At 48.8% G+C, this 21,856-nt stretch overlaps 1 protein-coding gene across 3 annotated transcripts in view; it reads left to right on the top strand.

The window, feature by feature from the left end:
• The window catches only part of LOC106580556 (dedicator of cytokinesis protein 8), a 125,726-nt gene that overhangs the window by 38,085 nt on the left and 65,785 nt on the right, over positions 1-21,856 (top strand). For all 3 annotated transcript variants that reach the window (XM_045703289.2, XM_045703287.2, XM_045703290.2), the window contains 3 exons: positions 1,685-1,897; positions 1,999-2,084; positions 2,999-3,065. In XM_045703289.2, coding sequence (XP_045559245.2) covers positions 1,685-1,897; positions 1,999-2,084; positions 2,999-3,065 — 366 coding nt within the window. The remainder of the gene's footprint in view (positions 1-1,684; positions 1,898-1,998; positions 2,085-2,998; positions 3,066-21,856) is intronic.

Here is a 21,856-nt window from a genome sequence, read left to right as displayed (position 1 = left end):
CTAATACCAGTCATTATTAATATTATTACAGGTGAAGTCCCTGTCCTCCTCTCTCTCCTAATACCAGTCATTATTAATATTATTACAGGTGAAGTCCCCGTCCTCCTCTCTCTCCTAATACCAGTCATTATTAATAATATTACAGGTGAAGTCCCCGTCCTCCTCTCTCTCCTAATACCAGTCATTATTAATATTATTACAGGTGAAGTCCCTGTCCTCCTCTCTCTCCTAATACCAGTCATTATTAATATTATTACAGGTGAAGTCCCTGTCCTCCTCTCTCTCCTAATACCAGTCATTATTAATATTATTACAGGTGAAGTACCTGTCCTCCTCTCTCTCCTAATACCAGTCATTATTAATATTATTACAGGTGAAGTCCCTGTCCTCCTCTCTCTCCTAATACCAGTCATTATTAATATTATTACAGGTGAAGTACCTGTCCTCCTCTCTCTCCTAATACCAGTCATTATTAATATTATTACAGGTGAAGTCCCTGTCCTCCTCTCTCTCCTAATACCAGTCATTATTAATATTATTACAGGTGAAGTCCCTGTCCTCCTCTCTCTCCTAATACCAGTCATTATTAATATTATTACAGGTGAAGTCCCTGTCCTCCTCTCTCTCCTAATACCAGTCATTATTAATATTATTACAGGTGAAGTCCCTGTCCTCCTCTCTCTCCTAATACCAGTCATTATTAATATTATTACAGGTGAAGTCCCTGTCCTCCTCTCTCTCCTAATACCAGTCATTATTAATATTATTACAGGTGAAGTCCCTGTCCTCCTCTCTCTCCTAATACCAGTCATTATTAATATTATTACAGGTGAAGTCCCCGTCCTCCTCTCTCTCCTAATACCAGTCATTATTAATATTATTACAGGTGAAGTCCCTGTCCTCCTCTCTCTCCTAATACCAGTCATTATTAATATTATTACAGGTGAAGTCCCTGTCCTCCTCTCTCTCCTAATACCAGTCATTATTAATATTATTACAGGTGAAGTCCCTGTCCTCCTCTCTCTCCTAATACCAGTCATTATTAATATTATTACAGGTGAAGTCCCCGTCCTCCTCTCTCTCCTAATACCAGTCATTATTAATATTATTACAGGTGAAGTCCCCGTCCTCCTCTCTCTCCTAATACCAGTCATTATTAATATTATTACAGGTGAAGTCCCCGTCCTCCTCTCTCTCCTAATACCAGTCATTATTAATATTATTACAGGTGAAGTCCCCGTCCTCCTCTCTCTCCTAATACCAGTCATTATTAATATTATTACAGGTGAAGTCCCCGTCCTCCTCTCTCTCCTAATACCAGTCATTATTAATATTATTACAGGTGAAGTCCCCGTCCTCCTCTCTCTCCTAATACCAGTCATTATTAATATTATTACAGGTGAAGTCCCTGTCCTCCTCTCTCTCCTAATACCAGTCATTATTAATATTATTACAGGTGAAGTCCCCGTCCTCCTCTCTCTCCTAATACCAGTCATTATTAATATTATTACAGGTGAAGTCCCTGTCCTCCTCTCTCTCCTAATACCAGTCATTATTAATATTATTACAGGTGAAGTCCCCGTCCTCCTCTCTCTCCTAATACCAGTCATTATTAATATTATTACAGGTGAAGTCCCCGTCCTCCTCTCTCTCCTAATACCAGTCATTATTAATATTATTACAGGTGAAGTCCCCGTCCCTGGCGGTACTGAGTGATGACTCCAGCAGGACCCTGACCTCCTCTGACTTTGACCTCCGCTCTGGTCTGACCCCTGACCCCAGAGTGGAGGGGCTGCTGCACTTCAGTAACCATGACGACCTGGACAGGTTCAACCAGGAAGCCCGGCAGGGGAACCGCCACCCTGAGCTGTTTGCCCTGTACCCACCCGCCGACGAGGTGAGAGAGGGACACACACACATATAAATACAGTCAATCCTTCTGTGCATGCTTGACTTGAATTGAGTGGCTGGACCCATGACATTTCTTTGGTATTCCAGGATGATGCAGTGGAGATCCGGCCCATTCCTGACTGTCCCAAAGAGCACATGGGAGACCGGATCATCATCCGGTGTCAGGCCATCAAGTATGGGAATTACACTACCTTTCATGGAAGGAAAATAACTGTACCTGTATGTGAGAATCAACATGTTGTGTGGGACAGGGTGGCAGAGAGAGGGAAGGTGTGTAGCCCGCAGAAAGTTTGTGTGAGAAGGAGAAGATTATCTCACAATATGAATGATGGGGAAATGTTCCCAACATTTAGCCTGTATTTGTCTGCTACTGCAACTGACAGACCATTGTTAAGTTGGAGACCATTCTGTTTGCTCTGAACCATAGCCTTTAGCCTGGGAGCTCTGCAGTACAGTGGTTGTTACCTTTCCTTTAGACCACCACTTTCTGTGGGACACGTTCCCTTTCTCTCCCTCTCTTACACACTTTCTGTGAGACACGTTCCCTTTCTCTCCCTCTCTTACACACTTTCTGTGGGCTAGTATCTCTCTGTCTGTCTCTCTCATTCTCTCTCTCTCGCTGTCTCTCTCTGTTCTCTCTCTCTCTCTTTCTCTCTCTCTCTCTTTCTCTCTCTCTGTTCTCTCTCTCTCTCTCTTTCTGCTTCTCCCACGCCGTAAAGTTGCCAAAGGTTTCAGCTAAGTTCTTCATCATCTCTAAGCATTGTTTTGGCAGCTGCCTGTCCCAACTTTCAGTTGGGCATATCACTCGATTGGCTCAGTTCCAAGTCTCAATGCTATGAGAGTGCATGCACCCACAATCCATGTTTCTGTTGAGTATCCTGAGTTGATAAATAGAATCAAATCAAATGTATTCACCGCATACACAATTGCAGCAAAATGCTTATGTGCTTTCTCAATCAACAATGCAGAACTTTATAGAATAGATAAAAGTTCATTATACGTCAGGCTTATTGACAATGTTTGCTGGCTGGTCGACACACTGCTGTGAAATGACAGGTTGATATATTTTCTCCCCTGTCCTCCATAGGTTTGAGATTGACATTGAACCACTATTTGCTACCCTGGCTCTGTACGACCTGAGAGAGAAGAAAAAGGTACAGTAGGGGTTTCCTTCTGAAGGGTTTTTACAGTGCTGTATACTTTGGCCCACTGTGTGTTATAAGGTCATGAAGAATAGCATTGCCTTCATGTTGTTGAAGCTTGAAGTTGTTGAGGTTAATGTGTGTTAAGGACAAGACGCACCATAGCGAACGTCGGCCATGCGCAGTAGATCACGCGCTGGTTGTCGGCGAACAGTTGCGATTCAACATGTACGATAGTCAGGAAATGTTCTAATCAGTTCATCGGCAAGGTGTGCTTTATCTTTTTTTGGTGATCTCATGACCAGTGTGTCAGGTTTGTGTTGCTGGTCAGTGAAGTGATGGATCAGTGGGATATCCGAAGACTTTAGCCACAGTAGACAGAACGTCCGGAAGCCCTGGGACTGAGAGGCTTTTCCAGTCGACCAAGCATAGCCGTGTTCATACAACCAACCCATCTGATTCACACTACTCTCCTATCCAAACACAGTTCTGTTAGCCAAAACTAGTAGCATGTGTGTTATGGACTTGCACAGCTGGATGGTTTTAGGATTCGATTTAGCGTTTTAAGGTTGAAGGGCACCACGTTTGGATTTGAGCCGCTGACCTTTTGGTGGTCTGGCCACACTGTATCCTGGTTGGGCAGTCTCAAAGTGCTAGTCTTTTTGTACTGCCTTTCCCTTTATTATATACTGCATCTCCTGCATGGCGAGGGAACCAGATGATGCTCTTCTCCATAATATCAATAAGGCACAATGTTATTGTGGAGGTTAACACAACATCCTCTTTATTGAATTGATTAGAGGAGGAGGCAGATGGGCCTGACAAAGGCACCATGTTGTAGGCCCATGAAACATCCCCCAGTCATGGACCAGGATGACATACTGTCCAGCTTGTTGAACTTATTACACTTGACATGACTCAATCTGGAACAGAGGGGTTTGGTGACTGAGGTTTATTTCTCTGTCTCCCTCTGTCTCGCTCTCTCTGTCTCGGTCTCTGTCTCTCTCTCAGTCTGTCCCTCCCTGTCTGTCTGTCTCTCTATTTCTATCTTTCTCTTTACCGTTTCTCTGCAGTGAAATGCAGTGTTGTAATGCGGTTTTGATTTCACATCTGGGAAATATGCAGCAGATGTTGATATAGTTCACTGGAAACATTTCTCTAATCCTGTCCTGCCCGACTGACAGATGGTCACAGTACTCACTACCAAAACAACAGGTATATGAAAGATTATTACAGCGAAGATGGTTGTGATTATTAGGCCAACCATGGTGTGTGTATTGTAGGCCTACAGTAGAATATGATCATACTGATCGTGGTGCGTCCAGGGGAATGGGAGGTTTATGCCAGATGTTTAGAACACAGCCAGCAATCATCAGCTGTGCTGTGTTTCATCAAAATGAATATGAAGTCCTGTGGAACTCTTGGCTTTTAAAGTTAATACACTGCAATGCTATCACTATGTAGACCACATTAACTGTTGACATTTGAAGTGTTGTCCCAAATTTATGTACGCACACACACACACACACACTTAACACATTTGGAACTGTCACAATCTTCTGTCTGCTTCAGATGAAACTTGAGAGAGACCGAGGAAGAAATCCATGCTGTGTTATGTTGTGTGCTTGCAGCAGCATCAGTCCTGCTATGAAGTGTTAACGACTGTTGTAGAAGACTCATAATGTGACATGTGGAATGAGGAGGTTGTAAATGGGTTTGTAATGGGACCTAACATGACACTCACAGCGTACAGGGTCACCGTAGGGTCATCCTCTTCTCAGGACACAGTCACAAGGGAGGAGCCGTAGAAACAGAGGCTCTTTCTCAATTTGTCTTTCCTAAATTTGTTACACCCGCTCTCCTTGCCTTCTTCTCTAAGTGTATTGGACGAAAAGATCCTATGTCCATCCCCTTAACATTTTTTCCTCTAAAACGAGAAGGAGGTAGGTGATAGAGGACGTGAGGAATTGAGGAAATGTAAGAAATGGACATCCCTTAAAGACGTTACATTCACTGAAAACACTTTGTGAGATCTCTGCCTGGGACAGTTAGCATGTCACATCTATGACAGTGTTATGTAGGCTGTATGCTGTATGATGATGATGATGATGACTACAGGTAAAGTGTTACGAAACATTCAATAATGACACTGCCGAGATAAATAATATATTTTGCATTCATAAGGACCCTTACAGAAAAGTGTTCCATAACTTTGTATCCAGAATACCACAGAAATGTTGTGTGGTCATTCCTAGAGCCAGACTACTGTTTGTGTGGTAGTACAGTAGGGCCAGACTACTGTTTGTGTGGTAGTACAGTAGGGCCAGACTACTGTCTGTGTGGTAGTACAGTAGGGCCAGACTACTGTCTGTGTGGTAGTACAGTAGGGCCAGAGTACTGTCTGTGTGGTAGTACAGTAGGGCCAGACTACTGTCTGTGTGGTAGTACAGTAGGGCCAGACTACTGTTTGTGTGGTAGTACAGTAGGGCCAGACTACTGTCTGTGTGGTAGTACAGTAGGGCCAGACTACTGTTTGTGTGGTAGTACAGTAGGGCCAGACTACTGTCTGTGTGGTAGTACAGTAGGGCCAGAGTACTGTCTGTGTGGTAGTACAGTAGGGCCAGAGTACTGTCTGTGTGGTATTACAGTAGAGCCAGACTACTGTCTGTGTGGTAGTACAGTAGGGCCAGACTACTGTCTGTGTGGTAGTACAGTAGGGCCAGACTACTGTCTGTGTGGTAGTACAGTAGGGCCAGACTATTGTCTGTGTGGCAGTACAGTAGGGACAGACTACTGTCTGTGTGGTAGTACAGTAGGGCCAGACTACTGTCTGTGTGGTAGTACAGTAGGGCCAGACTACTGTTTGTGTGGTAGTACAGTAGGGCCAGACTACTGTCTGTGTGGTAGTACAGTAGGGCCAGACTACTGTCTGTGTGGTAGTACATTAGGGCCAGACTACTGTCTGTGTGGTAGTACAGTAGGGCCAGAGTACTGTCTGTGTGGTAGTACAGTAGGGCCAGACTACTGTCTGTGTGGTAGTACAGTAGGGCCAGACTACTGTCTGTGTGGTAGTACATTAGGGCCAGACTACTGTCTGTGTGGTAGTACAGTAGGGCCAGAGTACTGTCTGTGTGGTAGTACAGTAGGGCCAGACTACTGTCTGTGTGGTAGTACAGTAGGGCCAGACTACTGTCTGTGTGGTAGTACAGTAGGGCCAGACTACTGTCTGTGTGGTAGTACAGTAGTAGGGCCAGACTACTGTCTGTGTGGTAGTACAGTAGTAGGGCCAGACTACTGTCTGTGTGGTAGTACAGTAGTAGGGCCAGACTACTGTCTGTGTGGTAGTACAGTAGGGCCAGAGTGCTGTCTGTGTGGTAGTACAGTAGGGCCAGACTACTGTCGGTGTGGTAGTACAGTAGGGCCAGACTACTGTCTGTGTGGTAGTACAGTAGGGCCAGACTACTGTCTGTGTGGTAGTACAGTAGGGCCAGAGTACTGTCTGTGTGGTAGTACAGTAGGGCCAGACTACTGTCTGTGTGGTAGTACAGTAGTAGGGCCAGACTACTGTTTGTGTGGTAGTACAGTAGGGCCAGACTACTGTCTGTGTGGTAGTACATTAGGGCCAGACTACTGTCTGTGTGGTAGTACAGTAGGGCCAGAGTACTGTCTGTGTGGTAGTACAGTAGTAGGGCCAGACTACTGTCTGTGTGGTAGTACAGTAGGGCCAGACTACTGTCTGTGTGGTAGTACATTAGGGCCAGACTACTGTCTGTGTGGTAGTACAGTAGGGCCAGAGTACTGTCTGTGTGGTAGTACAGTAGGGCCAGACTACTGTCTGTGTGGTAGTGCAGTAGGGCCAGACTATTGTCTGTGTGGTAGTGCGGTAGGGCCAGACTACTGTCTGTGTGGTAGTACGGTAGGGCCAGACTACTGTCTGTGTGGTAGTACGGTAGGGCCAGACTACTGTCTGTGTGGTATTACGGTAGGACCAGACTACTGTCTGTGTGGTAGTACATTAGGGCCAGACTACTGTCTGTGTGGTAGTACAGTAAGGCCAGACTACTGTCTGTGTGGTAGTACAGTAGGGCCAGACTACTGTCTGTGTGGTAGTACAGTAGGGCCAGAGTACTGTCTGTGTGGTAGTACAGTAGGGCCAGACTACTGTCTGTGTGGTAGTACAGTAGGGCCAGACTACTGTCTGTGTGGTATTACAGTAGGGCCAGACTACTGTCTGTGTGGTATTACAGTAGGGCCAGACTACTGTCTGTGTGGTAGTACAGTAGTAGGGCCAGACTACTGTCTGTGTGGTAGTACAGTAGTAGGGCCAGACTACTGTCTGTGTGGTAGTACAGTAGGGCCAGACTACTGTCTGTGTGGTAGTACAGTAGGGCCAGACTACTGTCTGTGTGGTAGTACAGTAGGGCCAGACTACTGTCTGTGTGGTAGTACAGTAGGGCCAGACTACTGTCTGTGTGGTAGTACAGTAGGGCCAGACTACTGTCTGTGTGGTAGTACATTAGGGCCAGACTACTGTCTGTGTGGTAGTACAGTAGGGCCAGACTACTGTCTGTGTGGTAGTACAGTAGTAGGGCCAGACTACTGTCTGTGTGGTAGTACAGTAGTAGGGCCAGACTACTGTTTGTGTGGTAGTACAGTAGGGCCAGACTACTGTCTGTGTGGTAGTACAGTAGGGCCAGACTACTGTCTGTGTGGTAGTACAGTAGTAGGGCCAGAGTACTGTCTGTGTGGTAGTACAGTAGGGCCAGACTACTGTCTGTGTGGTAGTGGAGTAGAGCCAGACTACTGTCTGTGTGGAAGTGCAGTAGGGCCAGACTACTGTCTGTGTGGTAGTGCAGTAGGGCGAGACTACTGTCTGTGTGGTATTACAGTAGGGCCAGACTACTGTCTGTGTGGTAGTACATTAGGGCCAGACTACTGTCTGTGTGGTAGTACAGTAGGGCCAGACTACTGTCTGTGTGGTAGTACAGTAGTAGGGCCAGACTACTGTCTGTGTGGTAGTGCAGTAGGGCCAGACTACTGTCTGTGTGGTAGTACAGTAGCGCCAGACTACTGTCTGTGTGGTAGTACAATAGGGCCAGACTACTGTCTGTGTGGTATTACAGTAGGGCCAGAGTACTGTCTGTGTGGTAGTACAGTAGGGCCAGAGTACTGTCTGTGTGGTAGTACAGTAGTAGGGCCAGACTACTGTCTGTGTGGTAGTACAGTAGTAGGGCCAGACTACTGTCTGTGTGGTAGTGCAGTAGGGCCAGACTACTGTCTGTGTGGTAGTGCAGTAGGGCCAGACTACTGTCTGTGTGGTAGTACAGTAGGGCCAGACTACTGTCTTTGTGGTATTACAGTAGGGCCAGACTACTGTCTGTGTGGTAGTACATTAGGGCCAGACTACTGTCTGTGTGGTAGTACATTAGGGCCAGACTACTGTCTGTGTGGTAGTACAGTAGTAGGGCCAGACTACTGTCTGTGTGGTAGTGCAGTAGGGCCTACTGTCTGTGTGGTAGTACAGTAGGGCCAGAGTACTGTCTGTGTGGTAGTACAGTAGTAGGGCCAGACTACTGTCTGTGTGGTAGTACAGTAGTAGGGCCAGACTACTGTCTGTGTGGTAGTACAGTAGTAGGGCCAGACTACTGTCTGTGTGGTAGTACAGTAGGGCCAGACTGCTGTTTGTGTGGTAGTACAGTAGGGCCAGACTACTGTCTGTGTGGTAGTACAGTAGGGCCAGACTACTGTCTGTGTGGTAGTACAGTAGGGCCAGACTACTGTCTGTGTGGTAGTACAGTAGGGCCAGACTACTGTCTGTGTGGTAGTACAGTAGGGCCAGACTACTGTCTGTGTGGTAGTACAGTAGGGCCAGACTACTGTCTGTGTGGTAGTACAGTAGGGCCAGACTACTGTCTGTGTGGTAGTACAGTAGTCGGGCAAGACTACTGTCTGTGTGGTATTACAGTAGTGCCAGACTACTGTTTGTGTGGTAGTACAGTAGGGCCAGACTACTGTCTGTGTGGTAGTACAGTAGGGCCAGACTACTGTCTGTGTGGTAGTACATTAGGGCCAGACTACTGTCTGTGTGGTAGTACAGTAGGGCCAGAGTACTGTCTGTGTGGTAGTACAGTAGGGCCAGACTACTGTCTGTGTGGTAGTGCAGTAGGGCCAGACTACTGTCTGTGTGGTAGTGCAGTAGGGCCTGACTACTGTCTGTGTGGTAGTGCAGTAGGGCCAGACTACTGTCTGTGTGGTAGTACAGTAGGGCCAGACTACTGTCTGTGTGGTAGTACAGTAGGGCCAGACTACTGTCTGTGTGGTATTACAGTAGGGCCAGACTACTGTCTGTGTGGTAGTACATTAGGGCCAGACTACTGTCTGTGTGGTAGTACAGTAGGGCCAGACTACTGTCTGTGTGGTCTTACAGTAGTAGGGCCAGACTACTGTCTGTGTGGTAGTGCAGTAGGGCCAGACTACTGTCTTTGTGGTAGTACAGTAGGGCCAGACTACTGTCTGTGTGGTAGTACATTAGGGCCAGACTACTGTCTGTGTGGTAGTACAGTAGGGCCAGACTACTGTCTGTGTGGTCTTACAGTAGTAGGGCCAGACTACTGTCTGTGTGGTAGTGCAGTAGGGCCAGACTACTGTCTTTGTGGTAGTACAGTAGGGCCAGACTACTGTCTGTGTGGTAGTACAGTAGGGCCAGACTACTGTCTGTGTGGTATTACAGTAGGGCCAGAGTACTGTCTGTGTGGTAGTACAGTAGGGCCAGAGTACTGTCTGTGTGGTAGTACAGTAGGGCCAGACTACTGTCTGTGTGGTAGTACAGTAGGGCCAGACTACTGTCTGTGTGGTAGTACATTAGGGCCAGACTACTGTCTGTGTGGTAGTACAGTAGGGCCAGAGTACTGTCTGTGTGGTAGTACAGTAGGGCCAGACTACTGTCTGTGTGGTAGTACAGTAGGGCCAGACTACTGTCTGTGTGGTAGTACAGTAGGGCCAGACTACTGTCTGTGTGGTAGTACAGTAGTAGGGCCAGACTACTGTCTGTGTGGTAGTACAGTAGTAGGGCCAGACTACTGTCTGTGTGGTAGTACAGTAGTAGGGCCAGACTACTGTCTGTGTGGTAGTACAGTAGGGCCAGAGTGCTGTCTGTGTGGTAGTACAGTAGGGCCAGACTACTGTCGGTGTGGTAGTACAGTAGGGCCAGACTACTGTCTGTGTGGTAGTACAGTAGGGCCAGACTACTGTCTGTGTGGTAGTACAGTAGGGCCAGAGTACTGTCTGTGTGGTAGTACAGTAGGGCCAGACTACTGTCTGTGTGGTAGTACAGTAGTAGGGCCAGACTACTGTTTGTGTGGTAGTACAGTAGGGCCAGACTACTGTCTGTGTGGTAGTACATTAGGGCCAGACTACTGTCTGTGTGGTAGTACAGTAGGGCCAGAGTACTGTCTGTGTGGTAGTACAGTAGTAGGGCCAGACTACTGTCTGTGTGGTAGTACAGTAGGGCCAGACTACTGTCTGTGTGGTAGTACATTAGGGCCAGACTACTGTCTGTGTGGTAGTACAGTAGGGCCAGAGTACTGTCTGTGTGGTAGTACAGTAGGGCCAGACTACTGTCTGTGTGGTAGTGCAGTAGGGCCAGACTATTGTCTGTGTGGTAGTGCGGTAGGGCCAGACTACTGTCTGTGTGGTAGTACGGTAGGGCCAGACTACTGTCTGTGTGGTAGTACGGTAGGGCCAGACTACTGTCTGTGTGGTATTACGGTAGGACCAGACTACTGTCTGTGTGGTAGTACATTAGGGCCAGACTACTGTCTGTGTGGTAGTACAGTAAGGCCAGACTACTGTCTGTGTGGTAGTACAGTAGGGCCAGACTACTGTCTGTGTGGTAGTACAGTAGGGCCAGAGTACTGTCTGTGTGGTAGTACAGTAGGGCCAGACTACTGTCTGTGTGGTAGTACAGTAGGGCCAGACTACTGTCTGTGTGGTATTACAGTAGGGCCAGACTACTGTCTGTGTGGTATTACAGTAGGGCCAGACTACTGTCTGTGTGGTAGTACAGTAGTAGGGCCAGACTACTGTCTGTGTGGTAGTACAGTAGTAGGGCCAGACTACTGTCTGTGTGGTAGTACAGTAGGGCCAGACTACTGTCTGTGTGGTAGTACAGTAGGGCCAGACTACTGTCTGTGTGGTAGTACAGTAGGGCCAGACTACTGTCTGTGTGGTAGTACAGTAGGGCCAGACTACTGTCTGTGTGGTAGTACAGTAGGGCCAGACTACTGTCTGTGTGGTAGTACATTAGGGCCAGACTACTGTCTGTGTGGTAGTACAGTAGGGCCAGACTACTGTCTGTGTGGTAGTACAGTAGTAGGGCCAGACTACTGTCTGTGTGGTAGTACAGTAGTAGGGCCAGACTACTGTTTGTGTGGTAGTACAGTAGGGCCAGACTACTGTCTGTGTGGTAGTACAGTAGGGCCAGACTACTGTCTGTGTGGTAGTACAGTAGTAGGGCCAGAGTACTGTCTGTGTGGTAGTACAGTAGGGCCAGACTACTGTCTGTGTGGTAGTGGAGTAGAGCCAGACTACTGTCTGTGTGGAAGTGCAGTAGGGCCAGACTACTGTCTGTGTGGTAGTGCAGTAGGGCGAGACTACTGTCTGTGTGGTATTACAGTAGGGCCAGACTACTGTCTGTGTGGTAGTACATTAGGGCCAGACTACTGTCTGTGTGGTAGTACAGTAGGGCCAGACTACTGTCTGTGTGGTAGTACAGTAGTAGGGCCAGACTACTGTCTGTGTGGTAGTGCAGTAGGGCCAGACTACTGTCTGTGTGGTAGTACAGTAGCGCCAGACTACTGTCTGTGTGGTAGTACAATAGGGCCAGACTACTGTCTGTGTGGTATTACAGTAGGGCCAGAGTACTGTCTGTGTGGTAGTACAGTAGGGCCAGAGTACTGTCTGTGTGGTAGTACAGTAGTAGGGCCAGACTACTGTCTGTGTGGTAGTACAGTAGTAGGGCCAGACTACTGTCTGTGTGGTAGTGCAGTAGGGCCAGACTACTGTCTGTGTGGTAGTGCAGTAGGGCCAGACTACTGTCTGTGTGGTAGTACAGTAGGGCCAGACTACTGTCTTTGTGGTATTACAGTAGGGCCAGACTACTGTCTGTGTGGTAGTACATTAGGGCCAGACTACTGTCTGTGTGGTAGTACATTAGGGCCAGACTACTGTCTGTGTGGTAGTACAGTAGTAGGGCCAGACTACTGTCTGTGTGGTAGTGCAGTAGGGCCTACTGTCTGTGTGGTAGTACAGTAGGGCCAGAGTACTGTCTGTGTGGTAGTACAGTAGTAGGGCCAGACTACTGTCTGTGTGGTAGTACAGTAGTAGGGCCAGACTACTGTCTGTGTGGTAGTACAGTAGTAGGGCCAGACTACTGTCTGTGTGGTAGTACAGTAGGGCCAGACTGCTGTTTGTGTGGTAGTACAGTAGGGCCAGACTACTGTCTGTGTGGTAGTACAGTAGGGCCAGACTACTGTCTGTGTGGTAGTACAGTAGGGCCAGACTACTGTCTGTGTGGTAGTACAGTAGGGCCAGACTACTGTCTGTGTGGTAGTACAGTAGGGCCAGACTACTGTCTGTGTGGTAGTACAGTAGGGCCAGACTACTGTCTGTGTGGTAGTACAGTAGTCGGGCAAGACTACTGTCTGTGTGGTATTACAGTAGTGCCAGACTACTGTTTGTGTGGTAGTACAGTAGGGCCAGACTACTGTCTGTGTGGTAGTACAGTAGGGCCAGACTACTGTCTGTGTGGTAGTACATTAGGGCCAGACTACTGTCTGTGTGGTAGTACAGTAGGGCCAGAGTACTGTCTGTGTGGTAGTACAGTAGGGCCAGACTACTGTCTGTGTGGTAGTGCAGTAGGGCCAGACTACTGTCTGTGTGGTAGTGCAGTAGGGCCTGACTACTGTCTGTGTGGTAGTGCAGTAGGGCCAGACTACTGTCTGTGTGGTAGTACAGTAGGGCCAGACTACTGTCTGTGTGGTAGTACAGTAGGGCCAGACTACTGTCTGTGTGGTATTACAGTAGGGCCAGACTACTGTCTGTGTGGTAGTACATTAGGGCCAGACTACTGTCTGTGTGGTAGTACAGTAGGGCCAGACTACTGTCTGTGTGGTCTTACAGTAGTAGGGCCAGACTACTGTCTGTGTGGTAGTGCAGTAGGGCCAGACTACTGTCTTTGTGGTAGTACAGTAGGGCCAGACTACTGTCTGTGTGGTAGTACAGTAGGGCCAGACTACTGTCTGTGTGGTATTACAGTAGGGCCAGAGTACTGTCTGTGTGGTAGTACAGTTGGGCCAGACTACTGTCTGTGTGGTAGTACTGTAGGGCCAGACTACTGTCTGTGTGGTAGTACAGTAGGGCCAGACTACTGTCTGTGTGGTAGTACAGTAGTAGGGCCAGACTACTGTCTGTGTGGTAGTACAGTAGGGCCAGAGTACTGTCTGTGTGGTAGTACAGTAGGGCCAGACTACTGTCTGTGTGGTAGTACATTAGGGCCAGACTACTGTCTGTGTGGTAGTACAGTAGGGCCAGACTACTGTCTGTGTGGTAGTACAGTAGGGCCAGAGTACTGTTTGTGTGGTTGTACAGTAGGGCCAGACTACTGTCTGTGTGGTAGTACAGTAGGGCCAGACTACTGTCTGTGTGGTAGTACAGTAGGGCCAGACTACTGTCTGTGTGGTAGTACAGTAGGTCCAGACTACTGTCTGTGTGGTAGTACATTAGGGCCAGAGTACTGTCTGTGTGGTAGTACAGTAGGGCCAGACTACTGTCTGTGTGGTAGTACAGTAGTAGGGCCAGACTACTGTCTGTGTGGTAGTACAGTAGTAGGGCCAGACTACTGTCTGTGTGGTAGTACAGTAGGGCCAGACTACTGTCTGTGTGGTAGTACAGTAGGGCCAGACTACTGTCTGTGTGGTATTACAGTAGGACCAGACTACTGTCTGTGTGGTAGTACATTAGGGCCAGACTACTGTCTGTGTGGTAGTACATTAGGGCCAGACTACTGTCTGTGTGGTAGTACAGTAGGGCCAGACTACTGTCTGTGTGGTAGTACAGTAGGGCCAGAGTACTGTCTGTGTGGTAGTACAGTAGGGCCAGACTACTGTCTGTGTGGTAGTACAGTAGGGCCAGACTACTGTCTGTGTGGTATTACAGTAGGGCCAGATTACTGTCTGTGTGGTAGTACAGTAGGGCCAGACTACTGTCTGTGTGGTAGTACAGTAGTAGGGCCAGACTACTGTCTGTGTGGTAGTACAGTAGGGCCAGACTACTGTCTGTGTGGTAGTACAGTAGGGCCAGAGTACTGTCTGTGTGGTAGTACAGTAGGGCCAGACTACTGTCGGTGTGGTAGTACAGTAGGGCCAGACTACTGTCTGTGTGGTAGTGCAGTAGGGCCAGACTACTGTCTGTGTGGTATTACAGTAGGGCCAGACTACTGTCTGTGTGGTAGTACATTAGGGACAGACTACTGTCTGTGTGGTAGTACAGTAGGGCCAGACTACTGTCTGTGTGGTAGTACAGTAGTAGGGCCAGACTACTGTCTGTGTGGTAGTGCAGTAGGGCCAGACTACTGTCTGTGTGGTAGTACAGTAGCGCCAGACTACTGTCTGTGTGGTAGTACAGCAGGGCCAGACTACTGTCTGTGTGGTATTACAGTAGGGCCAGAGTACTGTCTGTGTGGTAGTACAGTAGGGCCAGAGTACTGTCTGTGTGGTAGTACAGTAGTAGGGCCAGACTACTGTCTGTGTGGTAGTACAGTAGTTGGGCCAGACTACTGTCTGTGTGGTAGTGCAGTCGGGCCAGACTACTGTCTGTGTGGTAGTACAGTAGGGCCAGACTACTGTCTGTGTGGTAGTACAGTAGGGCCAGACTACTGTCTGTGTGGTAGTACAGTAGAAGGGCCAGACTACTGTCTGTGTAGTATTACAGTAGTGCCAGACTACTGTTTGTGTGGTAGTACAGTAGGGCCAGACTACTGTCTGTGTGGTAGTACATTAGGGCCAGACTACTGTCTGTGTGGTAGTACAGTAGGGCCAGAGTACTGTCTGTGTGGTAGTACAGTAGGGCCAGACTACTGTCTGTGTGGTAGTGCAGTTGGGCCAGACTACTGTCTGTGTGGTAGTACAGTAGGGCCAGACTACTGTCTGTGTGGTAGTACAGTAGGGCCAGACTACTGTCTGTGTGGTAGTACAGTAGGGCCAGACTACTGTCTGTGTGGTATTACAGTAGGGCCAGACTACTGTCTGTGTGGTAGTACATTAGGGCCAGACTACTGTCTGTGTGGTAGTACAGTAGGGCCAGACTACTGTCTGTGTGGTAGTACAGTAGGGCCAGACTACTGTCTGTGTGGTAGTACAGTAGGGCCAGAGTACTGTCTGTGTGGTATTACAGTAGGGCCAGACTACTGTCTGTGTGGTAGTACAGTAGGGCCAGACTACTGTTTGTGTGGTTGTACAGTAGGGCCAGACTACTGTCTGTGTGGTAGTACAGTAGGGCCAGACTACTGTCTGTGTGGTAGTACAGTAGGGCCAGACTACTGTCTGTGTGGTAGTACAGTAGGTCCAGACTACTGTCTGTGTGGTAGTACATTAGGGCCAGAGTACTGTCTGTGTGGTAGTACAGTAGGGCCAGACTACTGTCTGTGTGGTAGTACAGTAGTAGGGCCAGACTACTGTCTGTGTGGTATTACAGTAGGGCCAGACTACTGTCTGTGTGGTAGTACAGTAGTAGGGCCAGACTACTGTCTGTGTGGTAGTACAGTAGGGCCAGACTACTGTCTGTGTGGTAGTACAGTAGGGCCAGACTACTGTCTGTGTGGTATTACAGTAGGACCAGACTACTGTCTGTGTGGTATTACAGTAGGACCAGACTACTGTCTGTGTGGTAGTACATTAGGGCCAGACTACTGTCTGTGTGGTAGTACAGTAGGGCCAGACTACTGTCTGTGTGGTAGTACAGTAGGGCCAGAGTACTGTCTGTGTGGTAGTACAGTAGGGCCAGACTACTGTCTGTGTGGTAGTACAGTAGGGCCAGACTACTGTCTGTGTGGTATTACAGTAGGGCCAGATTACTGTCTGTGTGGTAGTACAGTAGGGCCAGACTACTGTCTGTGTGGTAGTACAGTAGTAGGGCCAGACTACTGTCTGTGTGGTAGTACAGTAGGGCCAGACTACTGTCTGTGTGGTAGTACAGTAGGGCCAGAGTACTGTCTGTGTGGTAGTACAGTAGGGCCAGACTACTGTCGGTGTGGTAGTACAGTAGGGCCAGACTACTGTCTGTGTGGTAGTGCAGTAGGGCCAGACTACTGTCTGTGTGGTATTACAGTAGGGCCAGACTACTGTCTGTGTGGTAGTACATTAGGGACAGACTACTGTCTGTGTGGTAGTACAGTAGGGCCAGACTACTGTCTGTGTGGTAGTACAGTAGTAGGGCCAGACTACTGTCTGTGTGGTAGTGCAGTAGGGCCAGACTACTGTCTGTGTGGTAGTACAGTAGCGCCAGACTACTGTCTGTGTGGTAGTACAGTAGGGCCAGACTACTGTCTGTGTGGTATTACAGTAGGGCCAGAGTACTGTCTGTGTGGTAGTACAGTAGGGCCAGAGTACTGTCTGTGTGGTAGTACAGTAGTAGGGCCAGACTACTGTCTGTGTGGTAGTACAGTAGTTGGGCCAGACTACTGTCTGTGTGGTAGTGCAGTCGGGCCAGACTACTGTCTGTGTGGTAGTACAGTAGGGCCAGACTACTGTCTGTGTGGTAGTACAGTAGGGCCAGACTACTGTCTGTGTGGTAGTACAGTAGAAGGGCCAGACTACTGTCTGTGTGGTATTACAGTAGTGCCAGACTACTGTTTGTGTGGTAGTACAGTAGGGCCAGACTACTGTCTGTGTGGTAGTACATTAGGGCCAGACTACTGTCTGTGTGGTAGTACAGTAGGGCCAGAGTACTGTCTGTGTGGTAGTACAGTAGGGCCAGACTACTGTCTGTGTGGTAGTGCAGTAGGGCCAGACTACTGTCTGTGTGGTAGTGCAGTAGGGCCAGACTACTGTCTGTGTGGTAGTACAGTAGGGCCAGACTACTGTCTGTGTGGTAGTACAGTAGGGCCAGACTACTGTCTGTGTGGTATTACAGTAGGGCCAGACTACTGTCTGTGTGGTAGTACATTAGGGCCAGACTACTGTCTGTGTGGTAGTACAGTAGGGCCAGACTACTGTCTGTGTGGTAGTACAGTAGTAGGGCCAGACTACTGTCTGTGTGGTAGTGCAGTAGGGCCAGACTACTGTCTGTGTGGTAGTACAGTAGGGCCAGAGTACTGTCTGTGTGGTAGTACAGTAGTAGGGCCAGACTACTGTCTGTGTGGTAGTACAGTAGTAGGGCCAGACTACTGTCTGTGTGGTAGTGCAGTAGGGCCAGACTACTGTCTGTGTGGTAGTACAGTAGGGCCAGACTACTGTCTGTGTGGTAGTACAGTAGGGCCAGACTACTGTCTGTGTGGTAGTACAGTAGGGCCAGACTACTGTCTGTGTGGTAGTACAGTAGTCGGGCCAGACTACTGTCTGTGTGGTATTACAGTAGTGCCAGACTACTGTTTGTGTGGTAGTACAGTAGGGCCAGACTACTATCTGTGTGGTAGTACAGTAGGGCCAGACTACTGTCTGTGTGGTAGTACAGTAGGGCCAGACTACTGTCTGTGTGGCAGTGCAGTAGGGCCAGACTACTGTCTGTGTGGTAGTGCAGTAGGGCCAGACTACTGTCTGTGTGGTAGTACAGTAGGGCCAGACTACTGTCTGTGTGGTAGTACAGTAGGGCCAGACTACTGTCTGTGTGGTATTACAGTAGGGCCAGACTACTGTCTGTGTGGTAGTACATTAGGGCCAGACTACTGTCTGTGTGGTAGTACAGTAGGGCCAGACTACTGTCTGTGTGGTAGTACAGTAGTAGGGCCAGACTACTGTCTGTGTGGTAGTGCAGTAGGGCCAGACTACTGTCTGTGTGGTAGTACAGTAGGGCCAGACTACTGTCTGTGTGGTAGTACAGTAGGGCCAGACTACTGTCTGTGTGGTATTACAGTAGGGCCAGAGTACTGTCTGTGTGGTAGTACAGTAGGGCCAGAGTACTATCTGTGTGGTAGTACAGTAGGGCCAGACTACTGTCTGTGTGGTAGTACAGTAGGGCCAGACTACTGTCTGTGTGGTAGTACAGTAGTAGGGCCAGACTACTGTCTGTGTGGTAGTACAGTAGGGCCAGAGTACTGTCTGTGTGGTAGTACAGTAGGGCCAGACTACTGTCTGTGTGGTAGTACATTAGGGCCAGACTACTGTCTGTGTGGTAGTACAGTAGGGCCAGACTACTGTCTGTGTGGTAGTACAGTAGGGCCAGAGTACTGTCTGTGTGGTATTACAGTAGGGCCAGACTACTGTCTGTGTGGTAGTACAGTAGGGCCAGACTACTGTTTGTGTGGTAGTACAGTAGGGCCAGACTACTGTCTGTGTGGTAGTACAGTAGGGCCAGACTACTGTCTGTGTGGTAGTACAGTAGGGCCAGACTACTGTCTGTGTGGTAGTACAGTAGGGCCAGAGTACTGTCTGTGTGGTAGTACAGTAGGGCCAGACTACTGTCTGTGTGGTAGTACAGGAGTAGGGCCAGACTACTGTCTGTGTGGTATTACAGTAGTGCCAGACTACTGTCTGTGTGGTAGTACAGTAGGGCCAGACTACTGTCTGTGTGGTAGTACAGTAGTAGGGCCAGACTACTGTCTGTGTGGTAGTACAGTAGGGCCAGACTACTGTCTGTGTGGTAGTACAGTAGGGCCAGACTACTGTCTGTGTGGTAGTACAGTAGGGCCAGACTACTGTCTGTGTGGTATTACAGTAGGGCCTGACTACTGTCTGTGTTGTAGTACATTAGGGCCAGACTACTGTCTGTGTGGTAGTACGGTAGGGCCAGACTACTGTCTGTGTGGTAGTACGGTAGGGCCAGACTACTGTCTGTGTGGTATTACAGTAGGACCAGACTAATGTCTGTGTGGTAGTACATTAGGGCCAGACTACTGTCTGTGTGGTAGTACTGTAGGGCCAGACTACTGTCTGTGTGGTAGTACAGTAGGGCCAGACTACTGTCTGTGTGGTAGTACAGTAGTAGGGCCAGACTACTGTCTGTGTGGTAGTACAGTAGGGCCAGAGTACTGTCTGTGTGGTAGTACAGTAGGGCCAGACTACTGTCTGTGTGGTAGTACATTAGGGCCAGACTACTGTCTGTGTGGTAGTACAGTAGGGCCAGACTACTGTCTGTGTGGTAGTACAGTAGGGCCAGAGTACTGTTTGTGTGGTTGTACAGTAGGGCCAGACTACTGTCTGTGTGGTAGTACAGTAGGGCCAGACTACTGTCTGTGTGGTAGTACAGTAGGGCCAGACTACTGTCTGTGTGGTAGTACAGTAGGTCCAGACTACTGTCTGTGTGGTAGTACATTAGGGCCAGAGTACTGTCTGTGTGGTAGTACAGTAGGGCCAGACTACTGTCTGTGTGGTAGTACAGTAGTAGGGCCAGACTACTGTCTGTGTGGTATTACAGTAGGGCCAGACTACTGTCTGTGTGGTAGTACAGTAGTAGGGCCAGACTACTGTCTGTGTGGTAGTACAGTAGGGCCAGACTACTGTCTGTGTGGTAGTACAGTAGGGCCAGACTACTGTCTGTGTGGTATTACAGTAGGACCAGACTACTGTCTGTGTGGTAGTACATTAGGGCCAGACTACTGTCTGTGTGGTAGTACATTAGGGCCAGACTACTGTCTGTGTGGTAGTACAGTAGGGCCAGACTACTGTCTGTGTGGTAGTACAGTAGGGCCAGAGTACTGTCTGTGTGGTAGTACAGTAGGGCCAGACTACTGTCTGTGTGGTAGTACAGTAGGGCCAGACTACTGTCTGTGTGGTATTACAGTAGGGCCAGATTACTGTCTGTGTGGTAGTACAGTAGGGCCAGACTACTGTCTGTGTGGTAGTACAGTAGTAGGGCCAGACTACTGTCTGTGTGGTAGTACAGTAGGGCCAGACTACTGTCTGTGTGGTAGTACAGTAGGGCCAGAGTACTGTCTGTGTGGTAGTACAGTAGGGCCAGACTACTGTCGGTGTGGTAGTACAGTAGGGCCAGACTACTGTCTGTGTGGTAGTGCAGTAGGGCCAGACTACTGTCTGTGTGGTATTACAGTAGGGCCAGACTACTGTCTGTGTGGTAGTACATTAGGGACAGACTACTGTCTGTGTGGTAGTACAGTAGGGCCAGACTACTGTCTGTGTGGTAGTACAGTAGTAGGGCCAGACTACTGTCTGTGTGGTAGTGCAGTAGGGCCAGACTACTGTCTGTGTGGTAGTACAGTAGCGCCAGACTACTGTCTGTGTGGTAGTACAGCAGGGCCAGACTACTGTCTGTGTGGTATTACAGTAGGGCCAGAGTACTGTCTGTGTGGTAGTACAGTAGGGCCAGAGTACTGTCTGTGTGGTAGTACAGTAGTAGGGCCAGACTACTGTCTGTGTGGTAGTACAGTAGTTGGGCCAGACTACTGTCTGTGTGGTAGTGCAGTCGGGCCAGACTACTGTCTGTGTGGTAGTACAGTAGGGCCAGACTACTGTCTGTGTGGTAGTACAGTAGGGCCAGACTACTGTCTGTGTGGTAGTACAGTAGAAGGGCCAGACTACTGTCTGTGTAGTATTACAGTAGTGCCAGACTACTGTTTGTGTGGTAGTACAGTAGGGCCAGACTACTGTCTGTGTGGTAGTACATTAGGGCCAGACTACTGTCTGTGTGGTAGTACAGTAGGGCCAGAGTACTGTCTGTGTGGTAGTACAGTAGGGCCAGACTACTGTCTGTGTGGTAGTGCAGTTGGGCCAGACTACTGTCTGTGTGGTAGTACAGTAGGGCCAGACTACTGTCTGTGTGGTAGTACAGTAGGGCCAGACTACTGTCTGTGTGGTAGTACAGTAGGGCCAGACTACTGTCTGTGTGGTATTACAGTAGGGCCAGACTACTGTCTGTGTGGTAGTACATTAGGGCCAGACTACTGTCTGTGTGGTAGTACAGTAGGGCCAGACTACTGTCTGTGTGGTAGTACAGTAGGGCCAGACTACTGTCTGTGTGGTAGTACAGTAGGGCCAGAGTACTGTCTGTGTGGTATTACAGTAGGGCCAGACTACTGTCTGTGTGGTAGTACAGTAGGGCCAGACTACTGTTTGTGTGGTTGTACAGTAGGGCCAGACTACTGTCTGTGTGGTAGTACAGTAGGGCCAGACTACTGTCTGTGTGGTAGTACAGTAGGTCCAGACTACTGTCTGTGTGGTAGTACATTAGGGCCAGAGTACTGTCTGTGTGGTAGTACAGTAGGGCCAGACTACTGTCTGTGTGGTAGTACAGTAGTAGGGCCAGACTACTGTCTGTGTGGTATTACAGTAGGGCCAGACTACTGTCTGTGTGGTAGTACAGTAGTAGGGCCAGACTACTGTCTGTGTGGTAGTACAGTAGGGCCAGACTACTGTCTGTGTGGTAGTACAGTAGGGCCAGACTACTGTCTGTGTGGTATTACAGTAGGACCAGACTACTGTCTGTGTGGTATTACAGTAGGACCAGACTACTGTCTGTGTGGTAGTACATTAGGGCCAGACTACTGTCTGTGTGGTAGTACAGTAGGGCCAGACTACTGTCTGTGTGGTAGTACAGTAGGGCCAGAGTACTGTCTGTGTGGTAGTACAGTAGGGCCA

Source organism: Salmo salar, chromosome 20, assembly GCF_965601325.2.
Source record: "Salmo salar chromosome 20, fSalSal1, whole genome shotgun sequence".
Lineage (NCBI taxonomy): Eukaryota > Metazoa > Chordata > Actinopteri > Salmoniformes > Salmonidae > Salmo > Salmo salar.
This window is presented reverse-complemented; position numbering and strand designations above follow the sequence as displayed.